At 48.2% G+C, this 20476-nt stretch overlaps 1 protein-coding gene, 1 long non-coding RNA gene and 1 other non-coding gene across 3 annotated transcripts in view; 1 reads left to right on the forward strand and 2 right to left on the reverse strand.

Annotated features, from left to right (window-relative positions):
- mcoln1a (mucolipin TRP cation channel 1a) overlaps window positions 1-3384 on the forward strand; it is a 45144-nt gene extending 41760 nt beyond the window's left edge. The window contains exon 14 of the mRNA XM_055663983.1: window positions 615-3384. Coding sequence (XP_055519958.1) covers window positions 615-651 — 37 coding nt within the window. The 3' untranslated portion in view covers window positions 652-3384. The remainder of the gene's footprint in view (window positions 1-614) is intronic.
- Window positions 1-20476, reverse strand: part of LOC129714406 (uncharacterized) — a 185077-nt gene that overhangs the window by 104180 nt on the left and 60421 nt on the right. The gene's annotated exons all lie outside the window — the stretch shown is intronic.
- trnas-gcu (transfer RNA serine (anticodon GCU)) lies at window positions 11650-11731 on the reverse strand. Its single transcript has one exon. It is a non-coding gene; the product is annotated as a tRNA-Ser (tRNA).

Here is a 20476-nt window from a genome sequence, read left to right on the forward strand (position 1 = left end):
TGTGTGTGTGGGGGGGTTCTAGGGGGGGCACTGTGTTGCATGGGGCGCAGTGGCTCTAGGGGCCGCTGTTGCATGAGGCGCGTGTTGTTCTGGGCGGCAGCGTTTGCATGTGGCCTTGCTCTGGCAGTGGAGGAGGCCCTGGACAGAAAGGTCAGCATGAGAACAAGAAGAGGAGTTAAAATGGTTCGCGATTGGGCTCGAGTGAGCTTTTGCCTGCAAAATCCACCCAGTCACGGACACTGGCCTGCAAAGTCGGCCTCGGAAGTTGGCTTTGGGAACAAATCTGCAGGCTCCGGTTGGGCCAGAGTTCCCAAGCCTCGGCATCAGGGAGCAAATTCTACCGGCCGATCGCTGTGGAAGTCCCGATGAGGGCGAGATCAAGCGGCCTAGGCAGTATATTTTCGAGGGTACTTCTGGGGGGCATTGAAAGTGCTTGTAATTCTGTCCGGATTAAAGGATGTGCCAGTTGATGGAAAATTGGTGGTGGACCACTCCCACAGACGTCCCAGCTCGGATTCCTGAGTTTGATAGAAGCTCCAACTAGGTTAGTTGGTAATTTGTACTATGTTGGTATGAATGCAGCAAAATCTAATTGCAATCTGTCTCCCCTGCAGAATGACCACATATGAGGAGACACTCTTGGTGAACTGACCCACTTGAGAACGCTGCTCGTGATTCCAGCTGCCTGCGTGCGTCCCACACTAAATCCTCCGGGAAGCCTCCAGACATTGGGAAGGCCTTGTCCTGAGGACCTTGAGGTGATACCGGGAGCAACTCAGTACAACTATTCCAAGGAGACTTCTATATTTGCTTTTATCATTGACGCCACACTAAATGATCAGTGGCTTGTCCAATATATTTATTGCACAGAGGAATGCTGCCGGAGTGCAGGTTTCCATCTATGTCGATTTGAAGGGACCATTTCTTCAGTGCTCGTGATCTTAACGGCAGTTCGTGTTCGTGATCTTAACATTTAGAATTGGAGGCCTTGCGATCTCCCCTGAACCTTTCCACGGCCTCTCCATATCCCCCCCAGCGTAGGAAACTGACTGATGGGCAGCTCTCTTAATAGTTGAATCGATTAAATCCACAACTAAATACAGGTCCACCACCCTCTCACAGTCTCAGATAAATACACATTGCTGACACTTTTATTTCAGATTGTCAGCGGATTATAATTTCAGGTACAGGTCCACCACTGATTTTCCGTCACGCTAGGTTCCAGAGCCTTTCTGGGTTCTCCGTTTTTGCCGGACCAACGGAGATCACGGCCTCCGATAGGAGTCCAACGGTCGTCCGAGGAGCCGAGATACAGGCCTTGGGAATGGATCTGCTGGCTCCATCCAGGCCAGAGTTCCAGAACTCCGGCCTCAGGAGGTGGGGGGCAAATTCAACCCGCTGATCGGCCGCGGAAGTCCCGATGAGGTTGAGATCGGCCGCCTCACCCAGCCTCAGCGCCACATTTTCTGGGGGGGGGCTTCAGGGGCGTATTACAAGCACCCTCTTGGAATTTTATTCAGATTAAAGGCAATGCTGGAAAACACCGTATGCCGAAAAATCGATGATGCACCTGCCTTTCAGTGATGTTCTCATCCACTGGAGAAGACCCGTTGTCCGTGCCTTTCCTGTGCTGGGTGATCTACTTTTACCTGCTCTAGTGAATAAATTAGAAAATAGTAGGGAATAAAACCCAAAGCACGATAGTAGTCTAGCTTTGAGACATTTAGCATTAGCCGGCACAACTTCATTTAGATTCTGGCTAAGAGTGTGAAGAAGGGTCTCGGCTGAAGCTTCACCTATCTATGTTCTCCAGAGATGCTGCCTGACCCACTGAGCTACTCCAGCACTTTGAGTTCAAATCGAACTTAAGGCTGCTTTTTGCCTGTTGGGTTTTCCTCCCACCAGTGTTTGATCGAGGATTTTAATTGCTGAGTGGACCATCCCGCGGTTTTAATTGGTAAGCAGCGTGTACAGGTTCCTTGCAGAAAAGCAGCCCGTTTGTGTCTTCAGGTTGTTTATTGATTCCATTCAGTCAGTGAGAGATACACTAGGACTTGTGAACTATCAAAAGGATTAATCTGCAGTAAACTGCCCACTGCCCATTCAATGCTTTGTGGATAAAAGGTGCTGGAATGCAGATCAATTAACAATTGAGTTACATTTATCAAAAAGAAAATTCCCCGTATATATTATCTACATAAAGGGCCTGTCACACTTCCCGATTTTTTCAGCGACTGCTGGCGTCATATCGGGGTCGCCAAAAGATTTTGAACATTTCAAAATCCAGCGGCGACAAAAAAGATGTTGCGATACTTGGGAAAACACCGCGTGCCATACGTCATCGTGCCGCATCACCGCCGCAACTTTGTCGGTGACCTAATACGTCAGTCAATGATGCCGGCTGTCACCAAAAAAATTGGCAAGTAGGTCAGGCCCTTAAGATAGACACGATGCTGGAGTCACTCAGCGGGTCAGGCAGCATCTCTGGAGAAAAGGAGTAGGTGACGTTTTGGATCCAAACCCTCCACTGCCTGACCCGCTGAGTTACTCCAGCATTTAGTGTCTAATCTTCAGTGTAAACTGGCATCTGCAGTTCCTTCCTACATATGTTATGTCCCTCTTGTGTTTCGATGACCAATCAATTAATTTAATAGACTAACAACTAAAATCAACACATATTGAAAATCATGTACACTGCAAAAATGATCAAAATGAGTTTTTTGATGCAAGATCAAGAACAGTCCCGACCCAAAATATTCCCTATCCATGGTCTCCGGAGATGTTGCCTGACCCGATGAGATACTCCAGCACTTTGTATCCGCCTATCACTCCCAGGCTTTGTTCCACCCTCACCTCTCTCCCTGCTTTTTCCCTCCAACTATAATCAGTCTAAAGGGACCCATCACCGACCCATGTCATTTCTGCTAGACACAAAATGCTGGAGTAACTCAGCGGGACAGGCAGCATCTCTCGAGCGAAGGAATGGGTGACGTTTCAGGTATAGACCCTTCCTTATCTTTGATTTAAACCAGCATCTGCATATCCATCCTATACATGTTATTCCTGCATCGTGTCCAAACTTTGTCCATCAAAAGCAAACCACCAACTTCTCCTGCTACTACTGGTGTCTATGGCTGATCATAGACCAGGATAAGCTGCTGAAGATGTTTAAGGAACCGACACCTTAAATTATTATTTTTTAAACATCAGTAATCTTTTTGTAATAGAACTGTTGATTGGAGAGCACAAAATTTTAAGCTCCGAAAATGTGTAAATCTAGTTTATAATTTAGTATGTCAGAATAAAGTGCTGCTACAGTGCATTTTGGTTTGCATGAAGCACTCCACACTACTGCCAGCTCTCCTCAAGAAAAGGGTGAAGAGAAAATGTTCTCTCATCCCCGTTCTCCTGCCTTCTCCCTGTAATATTTGACTTCCGTACTAATCAAGAACCTTATCAACCTCTGCTTTTAAAAATACCCAATGACTTGGTCTCCGCAGCCGTCTGTGGCAATGAATCCCACAGATTCGCAACCCTCGGGCTGAAGAAACTCCACCTCATCTCTTTGCGAAGTCCTCTTTATGCCTTTGAGTCCTGGCCTCTAATTCTAACCCTGGTTCTGGACTCTCCACCCTAGTTGAGGATAGATTTGCCAACCTGTTCATCGTGAGTTGGTATTTGGGGTGGATTCATCATTGGTTCCAAAGCTGCTGAAAATGTAAGTTACATTTTTAAATAAAATTTTAATGTCTGAAAACTATATTTAAAAAATGATTGTGATTCAATCCTTCCAAATGTGTTGCCTACTGGTCTGGCAGCTACTTGAGTGGCAGTGTGGGCCTCCAACTGTGGCCAGCTAAATGTAGAGGCAAGGAAGTGCAGGTGCTGGTTTACACAAAAGGACACAGTGCTGGAGTAACTCAGCAGGTCAAGCAACACTTGTGGAGCACAAAAGGACACTGGTCCGGACCTGAAATATGTTCATAGGTTCTAGGAGTAGACTTGGGTCATTCGGCCCATCAATAGACAATAGGTGCAGGAGTAGGCCATTTGGCCCTTCGAGCCAGCACCATCATTCAATGTGATCATGGCTGATCATCCCCAATCAGTACCCCGTTCCTGCCTTCTCCCCATATCCCCTGACTCGGATATCTTTAAGAGCCCTATCTAGCTCTCTCTTGAAAGTATCTAGAGAACCGGCCTCCACTGAGGCAGAGAATTCCACAGACTCACAACTCTCTGAGAGAAAAAGTGTTTCCTCGTCTCCGTTCTAAATGGCTTACTCCTTACTCTTAAACCGTGGCCCCTGGTTCTGGACTCCCCCAACATCGGGAACATGCCTTCTCCCCATAACCCTTGACACCCGTACTAATCAAGAATCTATCTAACTCCGCCTTAAAAATATCCATTGACTTGCTCTCCGCAGCCTTCTGGGGCAAAGAAACCCACAGATTCACCACCCTCTGACTAAAGAAATGTCTCCTCATCTCCTTCCTAAAAGGACATTCTTTAACTCTGATGCTGTGACCTCTAGTCCTAGACTCTCCCACTAGTGGAAACATCCTGGAAGGTGGTGACTCTGTGCCTGCTGTTCCAGGAGAGGATCTATTGTACTTGTGTTCTGTATGGTATGATTCGACTGTAACTGTACCTCTGTACATGTGACAATACATAACCCATTGAGTTGTAGAATATCGAGTTGCCGATTCCAGATGGTGATTGGGAAGAATTTCTTCGATTGAAGCATGATTCATCTTTGGAGTTCCCAATCTGATGCCTGTGGATTCACTGTCGTACAGTACAGAAACAGGCCCTTCAGCCCAACTTGTCAATGCTGAACAAGATATCTCATTTACAATCGTCCCACCTGCCCACATTAGGCCCAGATCCCTCTAAACTTCCTAGCCATGTACCTGTCCAAATGTCTTCTATATGCTGTTTTAGTACCTGCCTCAACTGCATCCTCTGGAAGCTTGTCCCATACACCCATGTAAGGTGATAGGAGTAGAATTAGGCCATTCGGCCCATCAAGTCCACTCCGTCATTCAATCATGGCTGATCTATCTCTCCCTCCTAACCCCATTCTCCTGCCTTCTCCCCATAACCTCTGACACCTGTACTAATCTTAAAAATATCCACTGACTTGGCCTTAACAGCTTTCTGTGGCGAAGAATTCCACAGATTCACCACCCTCTGACTAAAGACATTTCTCATCTCCTTCGTAAAAGAACATCCTTTAATTCTGAGGCTATGACCTCTCGTCCTACACAATATGTAAATTAATAATAATAAATAAATAATGTAAATTAATAATTAAAACAAGTAGTTGCCCCTCGGGTTCCTATTAAATCGTTCCCCCCTCACCTCAAACCCATGTCCTTTGGTCCTTGACTTCCCCAGACTCTGGGTGTGTTCGCTATCTATTCCCCATATGAGGTGGTATCAGTGAATATGTATTTGTGGAGATCTTGTTCCCTGAAGTCTTCCGTCATGGAGAAGATGAGGAGAAGGTTGTTGAAGACCAGATTGGACCAGCCATGACCTTATTGAAGGGTGGAGCGGCCTGGAGCTGACTGCCTTGTGCAGTCTCACATATTTAGTTTTAGAGTTACAGCGTGGAAACAGGCCCTTCAGCCCACTGGGTCCGTGCCGACCAGCGATCCCCGCACATTAACACTATCCTACACCCACTAGGGACAATTTTTACATTTACCAAGCCAATTCACCTACATACCTGTACGTCTTTGGAGTGTGGGAGGAAACCGAAGATCTCGGAGAAAATTCACGCAGGGCAGCAACTCTACCACTGTGCCACCGTGGCTGCCCCTATTCTGACCATGTCCAGTGTGAGTTGGCATTGACTCCAGTTGTAACCTGGTTGTACCCTGGCTGGGCTCGGCCCGTTCCACCTCCTGTAAGCTATGTTTTTTCAAGCAGTCACAGTGGGTTGAAAAGAATTCTTGTGCGGTGAGACATTGTAAAATCAATAAACTGGTTTATATTAATGATTATAATCTCTCTTCATAGTAAGCTTCAACTTACATTCCCTGGAAGATACAGGACCTTCAGCCCACAGAGTCTGCACCGACTATCATATGCTGAGAGAATGGAGCGGCTGGGCTTGTACACTCTGGAGTTTAGAAGGATGAGAGGATATCTCATTGAAACATATAAGATTTTTAAGGGCTTGGACACACTAGAGGCAGGAAACATGTTCCCCATGTTGGGGGGAGTCCAGAACCAGGGGCCACAGTTTAAGAATAGGGAGTAAGCCATTTAGAACGGAGACGAGGAAACACTTTTTCTCACAGAGAGTGGTGAATGTGGAATTCTCTGCCTCAGAGGGCGGTGGAGGCAGGTTCTCTGGATGCTTCTAAGAGAGAGCTCTTAAAAATAACGGAGTCAGGGGGATATGGGGAGAAGGCAGGAACGGGATACTGATTGGGGATGATCAGTCATGAACACATTGAATGGCGGTGCTGGCTCGAAGGGCCGAATGGCCTACTCCTGCACCTATTGTCTATTGTCTTCTTGTTTAAATCTGAAATCTAACAGCAAATAAAGACCAGTTCTTTGCCTCCTGTGTTTAGTTTAGTTTAGTTTATTATAGTCACGTGTTCATCTCTGGTTTCCTCCCATATCCCAAAGACGTGCAAGTTTGTAGGTTCACAAAAAAGCTGGAGAAACTCAGCGGGTGCAGCAGCTGAGTTTCTCCAGCATTTTTGTGTACCTTCGATTCTCCAGCATCTGCAGTTCCTTCTTAAACACAAGTTTGTAGGTTAATTGGCTTCTGTAAATTGTGTTTATTTTAGTTTATTGTCACATGTGGCGAGGTACAGTGAAAAGCTTGCTATGTTTGTATGCTGGCCTGTCAGTGGAAAGCCTATACATGATTGCAGTCAACCCGTCCACTGTGTTCCTTCGCTCGCGTGTCAGACGGCGCGTAACTCGCTCGCTGTTGGCTTCCGTCGTCGTCCAGCATGTTGACAGGATCGGTCGCCCGACGCGTCACTGAGCGCATCATGTCGTCACTTCCAGCGATGGCCACAAGGTGGCTTCCGTCACGATCCTCGTCCACTGTGTGCAGATACAGGTGCACAACCTTTTATCCGAAAGCCTTGGGACCAGACACTTGTCGGATTTCGGACATTTTTGGATTTCCGAATGGAAGATTTTTAGCGTAGATTAGGTAGGTAGCGCGGGCGGCTTGAAAAGTCTGGAGCGACTGCCTCCTCCCCGGAGACCGGGAGAATCATTGTAAATCATTGCATAAATGTTAGTTTGGAGGGATTTTATGTGGTGGTGGTGGGGTGGGTGGGTGAAGTGGGAAACTTTAATTCTTAGTCCCCTACCTGGTCGGCGACTCCCAACATCGCGGAGCTGGGGGCTCCGTCCGGCCGCGGGCAGCGCCGGTTGTAGCTCCGACCCCGGCAACTCGACCCCTGGCTGCGAGGCGCTCCAAATTGGTTGTAGCTCCTCCTCTCCGACCAGGTAGGGGACTAAGAATTAAAGTTTACCCCTTCAACCCCCCCTTCACATAAAAGCCCTCCAAACTAACTGACTAACATTTAAGCAATGATTTACAGATGTTTAAGTGTCTCCCCGGTCTCCGGGGAGGAGGCAGCCGCTACAGTAGTACAGACCTGGGTTGACCGTGCGTCGTTTTCGGGTCAAGTTTGGCGCCAAACGCGAGCTTTGGTGTGCAGACGACATCCTGGGGGAAAATGGCCGGTTTTCGGAGTTTTTCGGTTTCCGGAACACCGGATAAAAGGTTGTGCACCTGTACAGGATAAGGGGTATAGCATTGAATGCAAGATAAAGTCCAGTGAAGTCTGGTTTAAGATAGTCCGAGGCTCTCCAATGAGGTAGATGGTAGCTCAGGACTGCTCTCTAGTTGGTGGTAGGACGGTTATGTTGCGTGATAACAGCGGAGAAGAATGTCCCTAAATCTGGACACGACTGAGATTTCTGCAGGATATCTCGATGTGAATTTGACTTTGACAATTCAGTATGGTCGTATGGTAATTGAGTGTCACTCTACCTTAATTGGTACATGTAGTGGCGCCACCTGGTGGTTTGGCCACTTACTGAGCGAACCCTCGGCACCAGGGCTGGAGGGGTCATGTGACTGTTTTGGCGGGGAAGGAGTCATCACGTGGTGAAGGGATGTGCGCTGGTATATAGTCAGATCTCTGGGAAATCCCTCTCCAGTCATTGTGTGTGCAGGTCTCCGTATATTGCCTTAATGAAAATCACTTTGATTCACAACACCTGGCTCGCTATCACGTGCCAATAAACAGACCTTTGAAACCATTGATTATTCAAAATCCAAGGCGAGGTAAAATCGGGTTAAAGATAATAATAATAATAATCTTATTTATATAGCACATTTTTAGTCAACTTGCATTGACCCCAAAGTGCTTTACATAATTACATTACATTTACACACAGGCAAAGGTGGGTGAAGTGTCTTGCCCCAAGGACACAACGACAGTATGCACTCCAAGCGGGATTCGAACCGGCTACCTTCCGGTCCCCAGCCGAACACTTAGCCCATTGCGCCATCTGTCGTAGTAGTACGAGGGCCTCAATAAGGTGGATGGTGGGTCATGACCACTCTCTAGTTGGTGATGGATGGTTCAGATGCCTGATTTGGGAGTAGGCCTGTTCATACGTTCTCAGAGCAGAATTAGGCCATTCGGCCCATCAAGTCTACTCCAACATTCAATCATGGCTGATCTATCTTCCTCTCTTAACCCTATTCTCCTGATAAACTATTCCCTGGAGCACAGGAGGATAAGGGTTGATCTTATAGAGGTGTATAAAATCATGAGAGGAATAGATCGGGTAGACGCACAGAGTCTCTTGCCCAGAGTAGGGGAATCGAGGACCAGAGGACATAGGTTTAAGGTGACGGGGAAAAGATTTAATAGGAATCTGAGGGGTAACCATTTCACACAAAGGGTGGTGGGTGTATGGAACAAGCTGCCAGAGGAGGTAGTTGAGGCTGGGACTATCGCAACGCTTAAGAAACAGCTGGACAGGTACATGGATAGGGCAGGTTTGGAGGGATATGGACCAAGCGCAGGCAGGTGGGACTAGTGTAGCTGGGACATTGTTAGCCGGTGTGTGTGCAAGTTGGGCCGAAGGGCCTGTTTCCATGCTGTATCACTCTATGATTCTCAGCCCTGACACCCATACTAATGAACAGCAATGTGGTGACGTTTTGGAGTTCAGATGGGCAAAGAAGTCGTTTCATAGCCACTGATTGCTAAAGAGCACACTGATTCTCCTTGTTCACTAACTTCCAGTGGCAGCAAGCCAGACCACACCAGCTTCGGAGATTTATACATTCATAACAACATGGAAATGAGCAGATTGGGTAACCTAAGCCATTTTTGATCCCTTTTAAACTGTTCGTGTGGCAGTACCATCAACATGTTTTCTCATCCACAGTTTCACCCACACAGATAATCAGGTCCAGGGAATAATGAAAGGCCACGATTAATGTCCACAAAACGTTTGACAGCACTGGGCCTGTAGAAGGATTAAGGGGGACCTCATTGAAACTTATCGAATAATGAAAGGCCTGGATAGAGTGGGTGTGGAGAGGATGTTTCAACTAGTGGGAGAGTCTAGAACCAGAGGGCACAGCCTCAGAATAAAGGAAGCAATCTTCAGAAAGGAGATGAGGAGGAATATCTTTAGCCATAGGGTATCATCTGTCAATGAAAGTAAGCATGCAGGTACAGCAGGCAGTGAAGAAAGCGAATGGCATGTTGGACTTCATAACAAGATGAATTGAGTATAGGAGCAAGGAGGTCCTTCTGCAGTTGTACAGGGCCCTGGTGAGACCACACCTGGAGTATTGTGTGCAGTTTTGGCCCCCTAATTTGAGGAAGGACATTCTTGCCATAGAGGGAGTGCAGCGTAGGTTTACAAGGTCAATTCCTGGGATGGCGGGACTGTCGTATGCTGAGAGAATGGAGCTGCTGGGTTTGTATACTCAGGAGTTTAGAAGGAAGAGAGGGGATCTTATTGAAACATTTAAGATTATTAAGGGTTTGGACACGCTAGAGGCAGGAAACATGTTCCCGATGTTGGGGGAGTCCAGAACTGAGGTCCTGGCTGGTCCCGGCAGGAAACGATACTCCAGTCCCGGTGGTAGGAAGGGGCGAAGATGCGGCTCGGATAAAAGATGCATCTCCGATCAGGTAGGGACTGAGAAAAATAGTTTTTCCCCTACCCCCCCCCCCCCCCCCCCACCCCCACCCCCCCCCCCCCCCCCCCCCCCCCCCCCCCACACATAAAAAAAAATTAGACCTCCAAAACAAACACTTTTTAACTCACTAAAAAAAATGTTTAAAGGGTGAAAGGACTAAGCTGCTGGCAGGGCAGCCATACTCAACGGCACCCCTCCAATGATAGGGATAGGTTGGGTCTTCCTCTTTGGATAGGAGGCTGAGGGGTGACCTGACCGAGGTGTATAAGATCATGAGGGTCATGGACAAAGTGAACGTCACAGTCTTTTTCCCAGGATAGAGGATCCTAAAACTAGAGAGCGTAGGCTTAAGGTGAGAGGAGAGAGATGTAAGAGGAGTCTCAGAGGAAACATACACCCAGAGGGTAGTCCATATCTGAACAGGTTTTAGACTTTGGAGATACAGCATGGAGACCGGCCCTTCAGCCCACCGAATCCATGCTGACTGGCAATCACACCACGGACAATTTAATAACTTACCGAAGCCAATTAACCTTCAAACCTGCACTTCTTTTTTTTAATTTTTTTTATTATACAAATCAAATCAAATATCATAAAATAACAATAAACATACAGAGTATTAACATGATCAAAGCTGCACTTCTTGGGAGTGTGGGAGGAAACCGGAGCAATAGACAATAGACAATAGGTCTTTTCACGCAGAGAGTGGTGAATCTCTGGAACTCTCTGCCACAGAGGGTAGTTGAGGCCACAGTTCATTGGCTATATTTAAGAGGGAGTTAGATGTGGCCCTTGTGGCTAAGGGGATCAGGGGGTATGGAGAGAAGGCAGGTACGGGATACTGAGTTGGATGATCAGCCATGATCATATTGAATGGCGGTGCAGGCTCGAAGGGCCGAATGGCCTACTCCTGCACCTAATTTCTATGTTTCTAGGTGCAGGAGTAGGCCATTCGGCCCTTCAAGCCAGCACCGCCATTCAATATGATCTGGGCTGATCATCCACAATCAGTACCCCGTTCCTGCCTTCTCCCCATATCCCCTGACTCCGCTATCTTTAAGAGCCCTATCTAGCTCTCTCTTGAAAGTATCCAGAGAACCGGCCTCCACCGCCCTCTCAGGCAGAGTATTCCACAGACTTATGTTTTTGTCTCACTCTCCCTTGTGTATAATATCTGAATAAATTTAGTCATTCATCCTTCATGAACACCTCTAGTTTAAGAAGCACTAGTCTCCAGTTCTCCGTGTCTAAACGTGTCCAGTCTCAACCCAAAACGTTTCTCATTCCATCGCCCCAGAGATGCTGCCCGCTGGATGATTCCTTCTCCCCAGAGATGTTGGATATCTCCATGGAAAATCTCGGAATGGTCATCGTCCCAAACAGTCCCAAAATCGTTACCAACTTTGGGCTGTGTGTGCAACAGGTGACGACGAGGATGGGATTCGAACCCACGCGTGCAGAGCACAATGGATTAGCAGTCCATCGCCTTAACCACTCGGCCACCTCGTCTGTTCCTGGACCCACACGGCCACAGGGGGAACTTGCACCTGAAGTCAGGATCGAACCCGGGACTCTGGCACTATATAACCATATAATATAACCATATAACCATTACAGCACGGAAACAGGCCATCTCAGCCCCACAAGTCCGTGCCGAACAAATATTTTTTCCCCTTAGTCCCACCTGCCTGCACTCATACCATAACCCTCCATTCCCTTTTCATCCATATGCCTATCCAATTTATTTTTAAATGATACCAATGAACCTGCCTCCACCACTTCCACTGGGAGCTCATTCCACACTGCTACCACTCTCTGCGTAAAGAAGTTCCCCCTCATATTACCCCTAAACTTCTGTCCCTTAATTCTGAAGTCATGTCCTCTTGTTTGAATCTTCCCTATTCTCAAAGGGAAAAGCTTGTCCACAGCAACTCTGTCCATCCCTCTCATCATTTTAAAGACCTCTATCAGGTGCCCCCTTAACCTTCTGCGCTCCAGAGAATAAAGACCTAACTTGTTCAACCTTTCTCTGTAACTTAGTTGCTGAAACCCAGGCAACATTCTAGTAAATCTCCTCTGCACTCTCTATTTTGTTGACATCCTTCCTATAATTGGGCGACCAAAATTGTACACCATACTCCAGATTTGGTCTCACCAATGCCTTGTACAATTTGAACATTACATCCCAGCTTCTATACTCAATACTAGTAGGCATCAACTCTACCGCTGCACCACCGTGCTGACGTCTTAAGGAATATAAGCTATCAGAGGAAGCCACAGAAGTAGATAGTATTATGACCTTTAAAAGATATTTGGCCAGATTTGTGGATGGGTGGAGATTCTGTTCAGTTTAGTTTTATGGTCAGTTGTGGGCCAACTCTAGACAAAGTGGGACTAGCCCAATATGACCACATGGTTGGCACGGACAAGACGGGCAGAAGGACCTGTTTCCATGCTGTACAGGTCTGACTCTAACACGGACTAGCACCAGGCCGGCAGAACAAGAGAAAGGTCGCCATGGAGACGGGGTGGGACGGACTGATTGGGAAAGAATCATTGGAGGACAGCTCATTGAAGGACTCTTCTGGGAAATAGCTTTCTTTACTTGAGTTAGGGTCGAATAACTGTCCACGGTTGTTGTCTGATATGTTCATAAGTGATAGGAGCAGAGTGAGGCCATTCGGCCCATCAAGCCCACTCCGCCATTCAATCATGTCTGATCTATCCCTCCCTCCTAACCCCATTCTGCTGCCGTCTCCCCATAACCCCCCCGACAAGAATCAATCAAGAATCTATCTCTTGCCTGAAAAATATCCATTGACTTGGCCTGCACAGCCTTCTATGGCAATGAATTCCACAGATTAATTACCCTCTGACTAAAGAAATTCCTCCTCATCTCATTCCTGAAGGAATGTCCTTTAATTCTTGAAGGATGGTGCGACTGGGCTTGTATACACTGGAATTTAGAAAGATGAAATGGGATCTTATTGAAACATGTAAGATTATTAAGGGTTTGGACACTCTCGAGGCAGGAAACATGTTCCCGATGTTGGGGGAGTCCAGAACCAGGGGCCTCAGTTTAAGAATAAGGAGTCGGCCATTTAGAACGGAGACGAGGAGAGAGTTGTGAGTCTGTGGAATTGTCAGCCTCAGATGGCAGTGGAAGCCAATTCTCTGGATGCTTTCAAGAGAGAGTTAAATAGAGCTCTTAAAGAGATAGCGGAGTCAGGGGATATAGGGATGAGGCAGGAACGGGGTACTGATTGTGGATGATCAGCCATGATCACAGTGAATGGCGGTGCTGGCTCGAAGGGCCGAATGGTCCACTCCTGCACCTATTGTCTATGATCTATTGCCTATTTATATGAATGGTTGTGGTTGACAGCCACTCCAGGCTCTGGCACTTCAGAACACACTGAGACATGGATGTGGTGATGCCAGTGAATGTTATTTCTCATCCCTTAGTGTTGACAAAGACTGTTTGCCTTTCAAGGTCAGCTTGGGCTGGGAGTGGAAGGCGATATGGCCGATGATTCAGACTCATTAACAGGGAACAAGCCGTCCTTGCGAGATCATGGATACTCCCCCTGCTTAGACAGGGCTGCAGTAGACACTGATCCAGCCACAGACACCCTCCCTCCGACACTCCCCCCCTCCCCTTGACCCTGCTAAACCCTCAACAAAATGCAGTTGAAGCTGGTTGCCGAGGAAGCTGCCAAGGACAATGTGTTCAGAACTGCTGGCACTTGTGTTGTGCCCACAATAGGTCCACAGAACCCACACTTGGTGCTTATCACCCACTTATTGACTCTCACAGAGTGATACAGCGTGGAAACAGGCCCTTTGGCCCAACTTGCCCACACCAGCTACACTTGTCCCACCTGCCTGCATTCGACCCACACCCCTCTAATCTTTTCCTATCCAGGTTCAGGGTGACACTTGAATGGTCGTGAGTAGTTGCCCAAAGAGTCGTACCTTATTCTGGTCGCCTCTGGATTTTCAACATTTGGAAATTTTTCGGAGGCCGACTGCGACTATGATGGGTGCTGGCAAGTCGCCCATCCATGTTCTCCAGAGTTGCCTATTTAAGCAACAGGCCAGTTATCAGTTATCCAGTACAATGGTCCCCCAGTGGTGAAGGAGGATTAGACAATAGACAATAGGTGCAGGAGTAGGCCATTCGGCCCTTCGAGCCAGCACCGCCATTCAATGTGATCATGGCTGATCATCCCCAATCAGTACCCCGTTCCTGCCTTCTCCCCATATCAATAGACAATAGGTGCAGGAGTAGGCCATTCAGCCCTTCGAGCCAGCACCGCCATTCAATGTGATCATGGCTGATCATCCCCAATCAGTACCCCATTCCTGCCTTCTCCCCATATCAATAGACAATAGACAATAGACAATAGGCACAGGAGTAGGCCATTCGGCCCTTCAAGCCAGCACCGCCATTCACTGTGATCATGGCTGATCATCCCCAATCAGTACCCCGTTCCTGCCTTCTCCCCATATCCCCTGACTCCGCTATGTTTAAGAGCCCTATCTAGCTCTCTCTTGAAAGCATCCAGAGAACCTGCCTCCACCTTCTCTGAGGCAGAGAATTCCACAGACTCACAACTCTGTGAGAAAAAGTGTTTCCTTGTCTCCGATCTAAATGGCTTACCCCTTATTCTTAAACTGTGGCCCCTGGTTCTGGACTCCCCGAACATCGGGAACATGTTTCCTGCCTTTAGAGTGTCCAAACCTTTAATAATCTTATATGTTTCAAGAAGATATCCCCTCATCCTAAATTCCAGTGTATGCAAGCCCAGCCGCTCCATTCTATCAACATATGACATTCCCGCCATCTCGGGAATTAACCTTGTGGATGACCACAGCTGACACAAAGCCCCCCTCCTTCCTGTGGTCGATCCCACCGGGCCCTGGGGATTTATCTATTTCCAAAGAAGGTTAAACCCTTTCACACTTCTTCTCCTACAATGTTCATCCATCCATTACCTCTAACCGTGTTCCAGGTGGCACAGCGGTAGAGTTGCTGCCTCACAAGGCCAGGTTCCATCCTGACTACGGCTGCTGTCTGTACCAAGTTTGGACGTTCTCCATGTGACCCGCGTGGGTTTTCTCCGGGTGCTCAGGTTTCCTCCCACACTCCAAAGACGTACAGGTTTGTAGCTTGTAGCCAAGGGCCTGTCCCACTTGGCTGTCATTTGCACGTAATTTACGCGACGTCATTTACGTGTCATGATGCACGCATGTGATGCGCGCATTGTGCGTGGTGACGTAGGCAGTGACACGCGATCACGTGCGGCGTCCCAGGCTTTTGTGATGTACTAAATCTTCGTGCGTTATCTACATGACGCCCAAGTGAGATTTGGTAAAATTGTAAATTGTCCCTAGTGGGTAGATAGTATTAGTGTGCGGGGATCGCTGGTCTGCGTGGACTCAGTGAGCCGAATGGCTTCATTCCACGCTGTATCTATAGACTCTAAACTCTAAATTCCAATCATGCTGTCCACAGAGTACTTTCTACAGCAACCTCCGGCAGCTCTCTCTAGCTGCAGACTTCCCTCTGAGTGAGGAGTTATCTTTGAGGTCCCCCTTAAATCTTTTCCTCTCTCACTTTAAGACTAGTTGTGTTCTCATTCCTAGTCACATCCTTGTTCTGTTCTCACCCCTTAACCACAAACAACACTTCCTTTGGTTTGATGTCTCGGGATGTGCTCATACATCCTTTGATTTACCATTCCACCTTATATTCACTCCCACACATTCCTCAGCTGCACAAAACACTCCGTGTCTTTCCATTTCTGCATGATCTTACAATATTCGCACCATAACATTCAGGGGACCGTTCTCCCATTCTCTGGGAACATGTTCACCCTGAACCCCTGAAACCTTTTGCAAAAGCCCCTTCTAAGTTAAGTTTAGTTTAGAGATACAACGTGGAAACAGGCCCAACCAAGACCGCACCGACCAGCGATCTCCCCGTACGCTAGTTCTGTCCTGCACATTTAAAGCCAATTAACCTACAAACCTGCACCTCTTCGGAGTGTGGGAGGAAACCGGAGCACCTGGAGAAAACCCACGCAGGTCACGGGGAGAGAACGTGCAAACTCCGTACAGGCAGCACCCGTAGTGAGGATCGAACCCTGGTCCCTGGCGCTGTGAGGCAGTAACTCTATCACTAAAGCACTAAAAGCACCTTCGAAGCAGCTACAGTTTACCTTTACTCAAACATTTCTTGGCCGGCCATCTCTATAACAACATTCTCCCAGTCCTGCTCCCGCCAGCTGTTCGGCTACATTCCCTGAAACTAAATCCAGATGTTTCCCCACCCCCACTCCTGCAGCGAGGCTTGTTAAACTTCTCCGGAACTAACACGATCAGAGGCTTAGATAGGGGAGACAGTCAGAACCTTTTTCCCCCGGGTGAAACTATCAAAGACTAAAGGGCACAGCCTTAAGGTGAGAGGGACAACGTTTTAAGGAGATGTGCGGAGCATTTTTTAATACTAATAGCCCTGTCCCACGGTACGAGTTCATTCCAAGAGCTCTCCCGAGTTAAAAAAAAATCAAACTCATGGTAAGCACGGAGAATGAACGTAGCGGGTACGTCGGAGCTCAGGGACGTCTCTTAGCGGCTCGTAACGCTAATGGCAGGTACTCGGGAAGACTCGCTAATGGCAGGTAAACACGGGAAGACTCGTGAAGATTATTCAACATGTTGAAAAATGTCCACGAGAGCCCCGAGTACCGACGAGTGGCCATTACCGTAAATCTCCGAGTTCGAATCAGGGCAAACCTCGGGAGAGCTCTTGGAATTAACTCGTACCGTGGGACAGGGCTACAAGAGTGTGGTGGGTGCCTGGAACGTGCTGTCAGGGGTGGTGGTTCATGAGGCATTTAAATAGGCATAGAGGCGCTGTGGTAGAGTTGCTGCCTTGCAGACCCCGAGTTCCATCCCGACTACGGGTGCTGTCTGTACGGTGTTTGCACGTTCTCCCCGTGACCACGTGGGTTTTCTCCGGGATCTCTGGTTTCCTCCCACATTCCAAAGTTGCGCTGAGTGAACGTGAAAACTCAGTTTAGACAGCACCCATAGTCAGGATCAAACCCGGGTCTCTGGCGCTGTAAGGCAGCAATTCTGCTGCACCAGTGTACAGCAACTGCTGCACCACTGTGCAATAACTCTGCACCACTGTGCAATAACTCTGCACCACTGTGCAATAACTCTGCACCACTGTGCAGTATCTCTGCACCACTGTACAGCAAGCGCAGCACCACTGCATCAACTCTACTGCTGCACCACCCTGCTGCCCCTGCTTGCTTGCTTGGCATCTCTGCGTCAGTCCCCGCTCTGTAAGGGCAGCTGCCTGTGCAGTCACTGGCACAGGGTCTCAGCCTGAGTGATGCCTGACCCCAGCCTCCCGGGGAAGTGGAACTTTCCAGCCTGGGTTTTGAACAACAAATATGAAGTGTTTATTTCTGTCTGGGTCAGACATTGGCACCTTTGTGCTTCACCGCCCTCACCACCACCTCCCCCCCCCCACAGGAAATAACAAGCTCCTGGCTTGCTGGCAGGCCTAGTCTCCAGCACCGTGCCCACACCAGCCTGCACTCACCCCCGACAGCCACGGGCAGCACCCCCTCCGACCCCTCGCTCACACGCCCATCCTCACTCCCACCTCCAGCGGCTGGCACGGTGGCGCAGTGGTAGAGTTGCTGACTCCCAGCTCCTGAGACGCAGGTTCAATCCTGACCATGGGTGCTGTCTGTATGGAGTGTGTACATTCTCCCCTTGACTGCGTGGGTTTTCTCTGGGTGCCTCGGTTTCCTCCCATGTAATCATGCAGGTACAGCAGGCAGTGAAGAAAGCGAATGGCATGTTGGCCTTTATAACAAGAGTATAGGAGCAAAGAGGTCCTTCTGCAGTTGTACAGTGCCCTAGTGAGACCACACCTGGAGTATTGTGTGCAGTTTTGGTCCCCTAATTTGAGGAAGGACATTCTTGCTTTCGAGGGAGTGCAGTGTAGGTTTACAAGGTTAATTCCCGGGATGGCGGGACTGTCATATGCTGAGAGAATGGAGCGGCTGGGCTTGTACACTCTGGAGTTTAGAAGGATGAGAGGATATCTTATTGAGACATCTAAAATTATTAAGGGTTTGGACACGCTAGAGGCAGGAAACATGTTCCCGATGTTGGGGGAGTCCAGAACCAGGGTCCACACAGTTTAAGAATAAGGGGTAAGCCATTTAGAACGGAGACTAGAAAACACTTTTTCTCACAGAGAGTTGTGAGTCTGTGGAATTCTCTGCCTCAGAGGGCGGTGGAGGTTGGTTCTCTGGATACTTTCACAAGAGAGCTAGATAGGGCTCTTAAAAATAGTGGAGTCAGGGGATATGGGGATGAGGCAGGAACGGGGTACTGATTGGGGACGATCAGCCATGATCACATTGAATGGCGGTGCTGGCTGGAAGGGCCGAATGGCCTACTCCTGCACCTATTGTCCATTGTCCTGAAAACGTGCGGGTTTACAGGTTAATTGGCTTTGGTGAAATTGTAAATTGTTCCTAGATAGACACAAAAAGCTGGAGTAATTCAATAGACCACGCAGCATCCCTGGAGAGTAGGAATGGGTGACGTTTCGGCTTGAGACCCTTCTTCAATTTAAACCAGCATCTGCAATTCTTTCCTACACTGTAAATTGTTCCTGGTGTAGGATAGTTTTAGTGTGTGGGGGGGGGGGTCGCTGGTCGGCGCGGACTCACTGGTTTCTGCGCTGTATCTCTAAAATCCAAAGTCTAACGGGGCATTTTAAATTGTCACGAGTGCGTAGGGAGTGGATGTGAAAAGTGGGATAAGATACAACTAGTGTGTCACAAAGTGCTGAAGTAACTCAGTGGGTCAGTGGGTTACTCCAGCAGTTTGCGCCTTTTTCTGTAAACCAGCACCTGCAGCTCCTTGTAGCACCCTAGAACCGGTGTGAGCGGGTGATTGATGGGCGGCATGGACATGGTGGGCCGAAGGGCCTGTCTCCTTGCTGTATCTGTGTGAACTTAAACTTAAACAAACTTAACCACACAGAGCCTCTCGTGCTCTCTTGACTCGAGATGAAACACACCTCACTGCACAATCGCTGGGGAGATTAGCAATGTCCGGCAATCACTTTCTGATCTGAAGTAGTCTGAAGAAGGGTCTCGACCAGAAACGTCATCCATTCCTTCTCTCCAGAGACGCTGCCTGTCCCGCTGAGTTACTCCAGCATTTTATGTCTATCTTCGGTGTAAACCAGCATCTGCAGTTCCTTCCGACACAGGTAGCTTCTGCTCCTGAGTCACGGTTGTCATCTCTGATCTTCTAGATTCAGATTCAATTTTAATTGTCATTGTCAGTGTACAGTACAGAGACAACAAAATGCATTAGCGACAACGAAATGTCTCTACCTCTGTCACCCGCAGAGCACAGCTCTCCTGAAGTTAAAAACACAAAATGGTGGAGTAACTCAGCGGGACAGGGATTTGTGTAGAAGGAACTGCAGATGCCGGTTGACACCGAAGATAGACTTGTATTCACTGGAGTTTAGAAGGATGAGGGGGATCTTATAGAAACATATCAAATTATAAAAGGACTAGACAAGCCAGATGCAGGAAAAATGTTCCCAATGTTGGGCGAGTCCAGAACCAGGGGCCACAGTCTTAGAACAAAGGGGAGGTCATTTAAGACTGAGGTGAGAAAAAACTTTTTCACCCAGAGAGTTGTGAATTTGTGGAATTCCCTGCCACAGAGGGCAGTGGAGGCCAAATCACTGGATGGATTTAAGAGAGAGTTAGATAGAGCTCTCGTGGCTAGTGGAATCAGGGGATATGGGGAGAAGGCAGGCACGGGTTATTGATTGGGGACGATCAGCCATGATCACAATGAATGGCGGTGCTGGCTTGAAGGGGTGAATGGCCTCCTCCTGCACCTATTTTCTATGTTTCTATGAGAGAAGGGTTGGGTGATGTTTCCGGTCGAGACCCTTCTTCAGACTGAGAGTCAGGGGAGAGGGAGTCTAGAGATAAGCAAGGGTAAGGTGTGAAAATGACAGATCAAGGGGAGGATCAGCTATGATCACAATGAATGGCGGTGCTGGCTCGAAGGGGTGAATGGCCTCCTCCTGCATCTGTTTTCTATGTTTCTATGTTATAGACGCCTGGAGTGACACAGCAGGACAGGCAGCATCTCTGGAGAGAAGGAATAGGTGACGTTTCGGGT

The sequence above is a fragment of the Leucoraja erinacea genome, chromosome 39 (genome assembly GCF_028641065.1).
Source record: "Leucoraja erinacea ecotype New England chromosome 39, Leri_hhj_1, whole genome shotgun sequence".
Taxonomy (NCBI): domain Eukaryota; kingdom Metazoa; phylum Chordata; class Chondrichthyes; order Rajiformes; family Rajidae; genus Leucoraja; species Leucoraja erinaceus.